Consider the following 11,618-nt stretch of genomic DNA (forward strand, 5'->3'; position numbering starts at 1 on the left):
GTACTCAATAGTTTGAGGACTCAGTTAGGTTTTATAGAATAACTGTGATATATTATGTATATGTGTAGTGATCATTCCCGTGCCCTGGTAAGGGGGAGTGAAAGAATATAAAGTACCAGGACCGGAGGTTATTGATGGAATCAGCAAATCGAGGTTGTTGTAAGCAGTCTGACTGATGCATTGCCTTGTTTTTGTTCGTTTGATTTTGGCAACTTTTATTAATTAATTTGTAGAAAATGTATCAATGGAAGTGTTCTTTTTTTTAGTCTTAAGTTTGTCTTATGTTATAATCTTCATTAAAATATTTCTTTTTCTCAAAATGATCTGTTTATTTACAATTGCAATTTAATTTCAACAGTATTAATTGTTAATAGTAAGGGTCATGTTAAAAAAGTAATGACCATAAAGAATTGTAAACAAGTACAATCTTAATAGATTATAATTATTTTTACTTTAGGAAACTAGTTCCTTCAAAATTAATGCTTTTTTTCTTCTTCTCTCAGCCCCTGCCTCTTACAATAATAAATGTTTTAAAGTTGAAGCATATTCCCTACTAAATGTTAAGTCTTATTTTGAGCTGAAAAGGTTTTGTTTTAATTTTAATCATTTTCAACCCTATAAACTTTATTTAAATCTAAGTATTTAACTTGCATTTATTTTAATAACAAGATTATTAATTTTTTTCTTAAATTTAATTCTAGAGCAAATTTTTTAACATTAAAACTTATGTTTAAATAGACTTTTGTAAATGTAGTGTAATAAAAAAAGCCATGATTTTTCCCATTGTTTTTAATTATTTCAATTTATCTGAATTTTTTTTTTGATAAGTTATATTTGATTCTGTTTTTTCCCCCTAAGTAATCAGTTTTGAAGAGAAAGTTTCCAATTTTAAACATTTAAAAAGTATTTAAGTTTATGCTAATATATTACATGATAAAAAGAATTTAGTGCTAGAACAATGATGTTTATATAACAATTACTACTTACAATTGCTATAAGCATGTCTGTCTAAATACTTTGGTATCCGACTCTTCATTGTTAAATCTGCTGTGCATGTGGTCCTTTACTCAAAAAGGTTGAGCACCCCATTATCAATTAGAATTGGTAATGTTTGCGACAAGAGAGATTATATAAGCATGAAACAAACTACCGTAAAATACAGGTGAACTCGATTGTTGACGGATCACGCGAGATTGTGCGACAAGATTTTTCCTACAGTTGTCAATAAAACAGATTAGGTGGTAGCAAGACGGTTATTATCATCCAACTACTTTTTGTAAATTTTTTTTTTCTTATAATGTTTAATAAAATAAATTTATTTCAAAACTTAAAATTTGCTAAATATGTGCTAAAATAAGAAAATTTACTGTGATTTCAAAGATTACCATTTTTCAATGATAGATAGAGTATAACCGCAAGCACTAGGCTGGCAATGAAAATGGTAAGTCCCTGCTGAATTTTCAATAAAAACTCTCTGTGACTAGTATAAAAACTAATGAAACAGAATAAAATAGAATTAAATCATTTAAATAACTAATGTGACCATTTTTTTTCCCTGAATGATTACGATTATGACAGTAAAAAAATAAGTGAGACAGAAATTTTTTTTTATCAAAAAATAAAGGATATACAGAATGATACATTTCACTTAAAATAAAATATTTATTTAAAAGATAGTTAAAATCTAAAAAAAAGAAAGAAAAAAAAATCATCAAATGTTGATTGAGGTTTATCCTTATATTACTGATGATACTAAGAAGTTATCAAAAATTAACCCATAAACTACTCCTAAAAGACCATAAATAACATCTACATTTCTCCCATTCAAAGCCCATTTACTTGTCACCATCTTTAAAATGACTCTAGATTTGAACTTGGATTTTAGAAAAATAGTTCAATTTAAAATAAATTTGTATTTTGATTTAAATTTTTCTTCGGAAAAAAAATTAATCATAAAAATTTTAAATATTTCCCTTTGGCTAAGAATTTTGATATTTGGCTAATAATTTGAAATCCTTAGTACGGGCCCTGCAAACTAATCCAAAATTTGATAAAGTTTGGTATTCACTTTTGAGAAGTGCAAGAGCATGGCAGAGACACTACAAACTTCGAATATTGCAGTTGTAATGGCACTGCAAATAGCGAATGCTATGACAATTGCAATACTGATACTAAAGTATTCCCAAAGTAAGATTTTGACATAAATATTATTATAAAACTATGTAATACTTACTTCCATCGAGTTGTGAATGCCTTGTAAGAGGTTTGAACTGGGAATGCTAAAGGCTTATTATCTGTAAACACTTGGCAAGTCACATATAGATCAGAACATTTTTCTTCAAACACACCAGAGAACTTTAAGAGTGGATCATCAATAAGTGCCTTATAGCTGGGTTTTTTAAGTTTACCCTCCAATGTACCACTGAAAAAGTGAACAGATCATAAAAAAAAAGATTTACTTTAAATTTCGAATTATATGGGTACAAAAAAAACTTCTCCGAACAATTTTATTTACAATATCACTCAAGCATTAAATTTGTTTTCAAATGTAAAATTTCAATAAAAATAATATACATTTAAATCAAAGTGGTAAAGATGTTAAATAATTAATAAAACAGTTTTAGCATGAGAAAATATTTCAAATAGTACAAACATTTTGATTCGAAAATTGTGATTTAAATTGGAGCTATACACATAGTTAAATCTTTGATTAGATTTTTCAATAGTCATCATTGTGTAAGTTAAGCTTTCTTTACATTTAACCTGGTAAACTTCTGGCGAACATAATTTGCAAAATGAAACCTTAAACTCAAAATTTTTAAGCTAATTTCTCTTAATAAACAGTACAACTAGGGGAACAGACGCATGACGTCACGATCTTTGTTTACAATCAATTGGAGGGGGGGGGTCATCAGTGAAGTTGATAAACGTCATCTTCAAGAACTTTTTACACGTTTCGGTTTTCTCAGTTCTCATAACAGTGTAATAAACCATTGGTAATATTTCAACATTTCGAACGGACAAAATTTCCGAAACTGCTTCAAAGTTGCATTTAACGAATGAAGTTGTATTGCCATAAAAAATGAATTGTGTAAAATAAAATAAAGAGAAAAATAAACACTTAGAAGAATTGTAGGTATAAAAATTTTACTAAAGCAAAAAGAGAAAGGTTTAAAAAAAATCTAAATAGAATACAGAGTCTTTTCGTTATTTTAATATGAAAGATTAATCACTCGGCTAGCCCAGGCTAAATGTTTAAAGCTCAAAGCGAAAGTTACTGGACGTCGATCTTATCGCAACTTTCGTTTTTCGTTCTTTGCTACTGAAATAATTTTATTTTGCTAACAGAATCGAAAGCGATGAGTGTTGTAGTTGAAGTCGAATATTGGTTAGAAAACTTTTTTTTAAATTTATTTACAAGTTTAACGTATTCTTTTTCAAAATTTCAGCGTATGTTACACTGATATTTTGAAAAACTTATCCAACGTCTCATGTTTGTATTTTCATGTTATCATAGTTTTGAGCTTTCAATAATAATTTTAATCGTAGGGAATAGAAGAACTTTACTGTGTATTTTCTGGTTAATGAGCTAAGACAGTTCTTTTATTCAAGCAGTGATTAAATGTAATACATTAATTCTACAAGGTGATACTGAATCAATTAAAGAGTTATTATAACTTATGTATTTGATAACTACATAATTTATTATTACCCTATAAATTAATAACCTACATTGTATTGTTGCTAAATTTTATAGAATTGTTGCTAAATTTTATACAATTTATTTTAAAATTTTGGTAGGGTTTTTGGCCTATTTAAATTGTGGAGATGAAATTGACTTCCTTGAAAATTATTTTCTAAATTTATAACCGGGGATGTTTCTATATCACGAATCTGTTGTGCCAGATACTATCACCAAGGTGCCAAATAGATTTTAAACTTGCAGTTTTTTAATAAAAACAACAAAACGTGTAGACGTTTACCCGGGGGTGGCTACAAGTTATACATTTCGAGTTGATCCTTTTCTGTGGCGTTTTTTTTAGTTTCTTGCTGGCCACAGCCGGGAAGTTGCCAAGACTTGGCGATTATTCTGCCACAGATCAGGATACGGAAATCTCCCCATATCATCTGTTATTTCATGCTACGTCTTGGTTTAGCATTTTGTATGTAATCTTGCAATTTTTATAGTGGTGAATGAGGTTACGCACCTCGCTTCAAAGAATTGGAGCGACAAATTAAAGCAGAAGTTCCAGATGCTGTAGTCAGAGGTGCTGTTGGAAGAACTTGTATGTCTATGCTCTATATTATTTACTTTTTATTTATGTTAAATATGTGTTCTTTATCTAATGGTATTTCTACAGTGTCAGATTTGATCTTAGAAAAGGGTTTAAATAAACATTCATACTCTTCAAACACAAATAAAGATCAAACTTATTGAAAGTCTATAAGCATTTTTCAAGTTGTTACTCGCTGACTATATTATTAAATATTTTATTGATATGCTTATTAAAAAAATAGTGTTCAATGCCCTCTTTCATTATTTCGAATTTTTAAAATTTCAATCATAAATAGAAAACTTTTTTTTTAAGTGTTATAAATTAACTTTATGTTCTTTAAAGTTTGCAATGTTTTTGTTCATAGTACTGCCATTAGAATTTAAGAATTAATGACCATTTATAGAATAATTAATATTTTTCTGCTTTTTTGCATTCTTTTCCACGCCTGTTATTGTTTTGCCCTAAACTACGTCATTTTTATTTCTATGTCTATCTTAATTTAAATAAAAATAAATTAGTTCAATGTTCTCATTCCTATAAATATTTTCAATTTTTACCTGGATTCAATTTTTACTTTTTACTCAATATATATTCATGAGTAAAAAAAGTTCATATTTCTATTATTTAATGAATGTCTCTTAATGTTAACATTTTTATTAATGTTTTATTTATAAATTTAAACATTATTGATATTTTATATTCAAATTAAATAGATCCCAAATGCAAGTTTTTTCTTTTATCTTTGAATTATCTTATCTATCCAATAAATTATAAATAATATTAAATTGTGGAAAAATGTAGTATTGTCAAAAAAATTTATCTCTTGTTAGAGTAAACTTTCTTGATGTAAGTGTTGTGATCAGTGTGAAAATTTTAATGAACGAATAGATAAATATTGTTAGAATAGCCAATATTTCAGTGTAAATTATGACATTTAATTTTTATATAAAGGATGTCTAGCAAATAGTTGTTACTCTATTTCTGGTACTTAATTTTGTAATAAATCTATAAAATGAAATTATTTTTAGGAGTAAAGTGTATTTATGTAATTTATTTTTGGAGTAAGGGAGACAACTATCTTGATATATTTTGATATATTTTTTTCAGCAATTTTTTTTATTTTTATGAAATATATTTGTACACCCAACTTTAGTAACTTTTTTCTCATTATTTTATTTGTTTTTTTTATTCAGCTTCTTTTGAAGTAATTGTGGATGACGAAGAAGTGTTTTCCAAATTACAGATAGGTGCATTTCCTAACATGAGGGAGGTTAGTATTTTAATTTTGCAGTATTAATCTTTTACATTGAATCCTAGATTTATAGAACTATTTTCAATTTATTATTTGAATTATAAAAAGTCTTTGTTTTTCTTATTTAAATGATGCTGATTGTGAATTATTCTTGTTTATAAAGAAAGGCAAAATCTTTTACTCTTGAAAGAGGCTTAAATATTATTCTATTGAGCTGAAACTTAAAGAATATTTGTTTTACACCAAAGTGCTTCTTTTTTTTTGATGTGCAAAAAGAAAAATCAACATCAGTGACAAAAAATTTAAAAGGGAGATTTTATATATCTTTGCCATCCCTGTATGATAAACTACATGATGGCAAAAAATTTGTATTAAAAAAAAATTTTGCTTTATCAGTTTTCTGAAATTCTATTTTAGCGTTCATAGTATTAGCAATGGAAAAAAAATAGCTGTCAAGCTACTTTTCTCGGGATCTATCATGAAGCACTTTCGTTGTTTTTTCAATTATATGGAAGTCCAGGGGATGATGTGAAATATCCAATGAAAAAAAATTTTTTTTTCCCCATGTTAATAAAAAACACCCTAAGAGTTTCATAATCTAATGTTGAATAAAGTTTATCGGCGATAATTAAGTGGGATAATGTTTTAAAGTCAGTTTCTTTGCGTATTTTGCAATAATACTCAAAAGATGTTGTAAATCGTGATGCAAATTGTGTGTGCGATTCATCAGGCATGCATTGAGAATTTTCGAAAATTCATTAAACATTCGTGTGGTGTTGGCTGAAATTGTTTCAAAACGGCATTTTTGACTTTTTCATAATCTCGGAGATCATTTTCCGAAATGTGTAATAAAACGTGACTTGCTTTTTCGCCTAAAATATCTATCAATATTTCAGATTTTATTTTATCCTGTACTCTTTTTGTGGTAAACGAACGTTCAAGAGATTGAAAAAATAAACTGTAGTTCTCTGGTCTTGTCGGCACAGGCATGCTAAGTGTTCGGACGATTCTAATAATACTTTCGATATCGGGACCATCTTCACTTGCGTCTGAATTTCTAGATGAGTTCAGGTTGGCACTAGGAGTGTTTCGAAGGTTTGTTAATTCGATTTGGCGTTCTAGCTGTGCGAGATTAATTTTTTCTAATACTATCTTAGCACTTTCGTTATCTTCGCGGGCTTTTCGTTCTTCGACGGTTGATGCAACTAGATTTTTAACGAAATCTACGTTCTCTTTGAATACATCACTTGATTCAATTAAGCCTTTTAGAGTAATTAACGTAGCGTTTTCCGGTACAGTTATTCCTAATTCAAATGCGATCTGTAGTAGATCTTCTTCTCTCGTATTTTTATACATGTTTAGTAATAAAGTTGCTCCTACCTGTATTTCTTGAAATTGAAAGTAAATCTGTAAATTTTTTCCCTTGCGTGATGATTCCAAATATTTTTTCAACGGTGTTGATTTGAAGGAACGGCATTTTTTTTTGCTGATGATGATCAATGGCGGCAATTTCGTTTTGCCGGTGTAGCTGTAGGAGGATTCTTGTTTTGTTTTATACTGCTGTTGACTTTAGCTTAATTGAGCAGGTTTGGCCGAGCCCCCATGTTACGGACGGGGAGTGTCGATGAGGCTTCAAAGCAGTCTAGGGTTGCGTTTTAAAGCTTTTATTATGACAAAAAACACTTAAATGACAAATGAAAATAATTAGAGCTGGAACATCTTAATGAGCTCGCTCCCCGTAGCCGTTCAGTGAGTGAATGTAGAGGGAGTCTGCTCAACTACAGGTGGCGCTGCATGGCGTATGCAACATGCAACATCTATATATATATTTCTCTTACACGGCGACAAAAAAAGCCTCATTACAACTTCCCGAATGACAACGCTAGAAAATCGACCAATGATTGCAGCTAAAAATGTCACATGCCAAATCTAGATGAGGTGGCTCAACATATAGCGCTTTTAAAAACGGAAACTGAAATAACCGGAGAGAGCATTCTCATCAAATGAATCTCTTCCGAAATTCACCCTATCAGCTGCGGCAATCTAATACTATTAAGCTAGGCAGAAGTGAGTAGTCTTTGTCGATAGATCTCTATTTTAGTATTTTGTCGAAAGCGCTTTTTTTCACGAATTTATATATTACGAATTTATTTGACGATTTTTGATTTATATCACGAATTTATTTGTTTTATTATTGTTATTAGTTATTCATTGAAAAATGAGTCTCAGTCGTGCTGTTACGCTTTAAGATTTTATACTATAGCACATTTCTAATAGGTTTAACGAATTACATGTCATTTATTTGAATTCAAATTTATTTTAATGACTTAGTATTTACTAAAAAGATGTAATTTTATTTTTTTAAAAAAAGTTGTTATATGATTTGAATGATTGTTTTGAATTCTTAGAATATTGTGTATTTGCAATATACACAAGTTAGTAGCGAGCGAAGCGAGCTTGGTTTGCGAAGTAAACCATATAAGATTGCGTAGCAATTTTCGGGGGTTGGCGAGCGTTAGCGCGCAGGGGTCGCAACCCACTAGTTTTTTTAATTGTTCAAACTAAATTTATTTACAACCGAAGAATTTTTTTTATACATTAAGACTTTATTTAAAAGGCACAAAACTAAAAAGTAGAAAATGAGAAAATAATTTTTGTCATACAGAAAGCGCAAAGAGCATAGTTTTCGTAATAAACTTCCATCGCCACCAAAAATCTCTTCTTCGTCTTTTGAAAGTGATGTGTTTTACTTTTTTCTGTTCTGGTTTGTTAAAAATCAAATTATTTAAATTCAAATTATTATCCACTTGAAGCATTTATTTTTTCTTTTATAACTAGTCATTATATCTAATTTCCATTCTTAATTATGATCTACTTTTTATAGAAATTCAAATTTTTTGTACGTATTGAATCTTTTAATTAAACAATTGTCATTCAATCCAGAAAATAAAATTTAAGTAAAGAGAAAATGAATGGTAGCAACATTTGGTTTTTTTCATAACAATAATGAAAAATAAAAAATAGTATTACACTTTCGAAGAGAATATGAAGTCAGCCAATAAAATTCAGAGTGATATGATTTTCCACTATATAATATACTAGTAATTTTTTTGTGAATAAAAATAATAAAATATACGAAATAATACACTACACAAGAAATTCTAAAAGCACTCAATGCAAAGTGATTTAAAAGTTTTATTTCTTAACTTCATGGAATATATACTTACTAAATCTAGATATATTTTTTTTCAATATAAACTCAAAGTCATTTAACTCATTTTTTAAATCAATGCATGAGAAACTTATGAAAAAACGACATATTTGCTTTCAAGCATACAAATAAAAAGGCATTAAAATCCGGTATTGTATATATTAAAAAACCAATTTAAATTTCTGTAGAAATATATAATAACTAGTAAATTAATATTACAGCAATAAAAGAAAAATATAAACTAAAAAAACATAGCATGACATTGATAAGTAAAAACAGAGCGCATAGCGTTTTTGAAAAGTGCTTAAAGGTGCTTATTTTCGTTTTTTAAAATACCTTAAAAGTGCTTTTTTCATTGGGTGTTTTTAAAAAGTGCTTAATTTTTCCCTTTTTCAAAATGAGATTTTTCCTTTACCATGTTGATTTTCGCTTCGAATTATGCAAAGAGACACAGTTTACATTGTTCTATTCAACGTTTTCACAATTCAACCCCGATCTATTTTGGTGTATTGTCAGTCCGTAGCGTATAAAAACGCCATTCGTTTTACACGATTCAAAATTTCATAATTTTTTAACAGTTGTCAAAAACAATGCCAAAAGTTTTTTTGGACATGACTGTTAAAACAAGATAAAAACGTCAATTGTCAAAAACTTTCCAACCCTGCCTAATTATGATATTTTTGTAAAGTGTTTTAAAAATATTTTTTGAGTGCTTGAAAAGTGCTTAAAAGGTGCTTATTTTTTGGTGAATAATTTGGTTGCACACCCTGAAAAACCATAAACGAAAATAATGACTAATCGCTATAATTAGCCATTTCAGAATTTTTGCTAAGAATTTTTCCTTGTTGCTACGTTATCAATATTTAGCTACGTTACTATTGGTTTTCCTTTTCTGCGCCAAAAAACGAGGAACTACACCAAAGAGCTTCATTTGTACATCAAATTGTTGATGTACAAATTAAGCCCTTTAAATATAAAAATATAATTTATTTTTAGTTTGTTTTCAAAATTTTCTCCAAGAAATAATTTCTTAGGGAGAGAACTAAAATTTTTTAAAAAAAATAATTATTTATTCGGCATATAATAATATAAATAACTTCATAAAGTGACACATAGAGCTATCATAATTTTTAAAATTTTATTATTTCACAAAATAAATTATTTTTTTAACATAATATACTTTGAATAGTTTAGAATGATTTTAAAAGCAAAAGGAATGAATGCAAAATATGAGATTCCGCAAGGTAAAAATACCTTGTTGATCACTTCATGTTAAGTCTATGGAGAAAAAGTTCCGTTTTATTTCGGTCAAGACCAATCAGAGAATATTACAATGTCTTTTGGCCAAAGTAGGGTAGCCAGTGAGGCATTCATTGATACCACACTGTGCTGTACGTGTTAATGATACTTATATATTTTTAAATAATGTATCGAAAATAAAGCGCTTATGCTAAAATCAAACTGCACTCAACTGCATTTAACTTTTTATTGCGAGAGGAGACAGACTTAATGTTAATCAAGTCGTCTTATAAATTTCTCCATTGCAAGTTTTTTCCTCTTATTTTTCCTTTTTTGGAATAATAATGTTGTTTCCTCTACACAGTAAGCTCTGAAATAATAAAAAAATATATTTTAAAAATTGCCTGTCAATAATTTAACATGCATATAATATTTTGGCAATGTGTTATACAAATACCACTACAATATATGTAGTAATTTAAAGTTATTAAGGACTATTTAGTTTAAAACAGTGCATTTAAATATAAGTTATTACTTTAAAAAAAATGTATTGCTGTCTAGTTTACCAAACAGAAATGCCTCAATAGTTGATATAAAATAATATAGATTAGTGCCTATTAATGCAAATTAGCATAACCTTTGTATGCAAGCAAGCATACTCAGGTTTTATTTTATACATGTAGTATTACTTAAGAGTTATTATTAAAACCTATAATTAATTTCTGAAATGATTTTAGATTGTGGAAGTTGTAAAAGCTGCCAGCGAGGGAGAAGAAATAAGAAAAGTTACAGATACTGAAAGCTCTTTTTGCATTATTCTATGATGACAGCCAAAAGGTACATGAATCTCCGTTAAAATTCTTGTTTTCTTCCAGATGTGTATGATAGTTCTTTCTGAAAGCTTTGTGGAAGGAATCTTGATGAAAAATCTGCGGTTAATTGGTTTTTTTAAGTTGATTCATGTACTGACTCGTTATTTCATTTTAAAATGCTATTTATTTATTGCTAATCTTGAAATAAAATGTTTTACTTAAAAATATTTTGTTTGATGAATTTGTCCATTACTTTAAATGAAATTGTTTCAATGAAATTATTATGCTTATAAAAAAAATCTTTTCTATGTTCTTTAATTATGCTTACTTAAAAAAAAAAAATTTATGCTTTACTTATGAGACTTTTGATGAGAGTTCTAAAAACGAAAGTAATATTTAAAACATACAGTGTTAGTTTTCACTTTAAATGCATCGTGTTTACTGTACCATATGACTATTTTGCTTAAATGTAAGCAAAATATTTATTAAGATGACGGAAGATAAAGACTTTCAAATTGGGGCTGAATATAAGCAAATTATGATTGAGATAAATTATCACATTAAAATATCTAATAAAACTTAGTTTGATTAGATACCCTCATCTATGAAAACAATACAGAAGTTCTGATTATAAATTTTTAATGTTATATCAAATGAATGTAAGCAGAATGTTTTTTGCAGACCTTGACCAGCTCCCTTTGCTCTAAAGAACTAATCAGAAAGTCAAAAGGGAAGGATCAATAGAAAAAGCAAACATATCCGATTGGGCCACACCCATCCCATAGTTCCTGATTGTCAAACGAAACTGATCTATTCGGCTATGTGCT

The 11,618-nt window shown here is 28.4% G+C and overlaps 2 protein-coding genes across 5 annotated transcripts in view; one reads left to right on the forward strand and one right to left on the reverse strand.

Annotated features, from left to right (window-relative positions):
* Positions 1–3,017, reverse strand: part of LOC107450591 (phosphatidylinositol 3-kinase 59F) — a 50,967-nt gene extending 47,950 nt beyond the window's left edge. For 3 of the 4 annotated variants that reach the window (XM_043039376.2, XM_071183631.1, XM_043039374.2), the window contains exons 1-2: positions 2,654–3,017; positions 2,234–2,422 (exon numbers count right to left, since the gene is read on the reverse strand). In XM_043039376.2, coding sequence (XP_042895310.1) covers positions 2,234–2,422; positions 2,654–2,733 — 269 coding nt within the window. In that variant the 5' untranslated portion in view covers positions 2,734–3,017. The remainder of the gene's footprint in view (positions 1–2,233; positions 2,423–2,653) is intronic. The other variant, XM_071183632.1, reaches the window with a different exon arrangement.
* Positions 3,018–3,251: 234 nt separating this feature from the next.
* Positions 3,252–11,016, forward strand: LOC107450595 (migration and invasion enhancer 1). Its single transcript, XM_021145880.2, has 4 exons — positions 3,252–3,273; positions 4,200–4,286; positions 5,471–5,547; positions 10,717–11,016. The coding sequence occupies exons 1-4, from the start codon at positions 3,252–3,254 to the stop codon at positions 10,801–10,803; spliced, it is 273 nt and encodes a 90-aa protein (XP_021001539.2). The 3' UTR covers positions 10,804–11,016.
* Positions 11,017–11,618: the final 602 nt, after the last annotated feature.

The sequence above is a fragment of the Parasteatoda tepidariorum genome, chromosome 7, assembly GCF_043381705.1.
Source record: "Parasteatoda tepidariorum isolate YZ-2023 chromosome 7, CAS_Ptep_4.0, whole genome shotgun sequence".
Classification (NCBI taxonomy): Eukaryota; Metazoa; Arthropoda; class Arachnida; order Araneae; family Theridiidae; genus Parasteatoda; species Parasteatoda tepidariorum.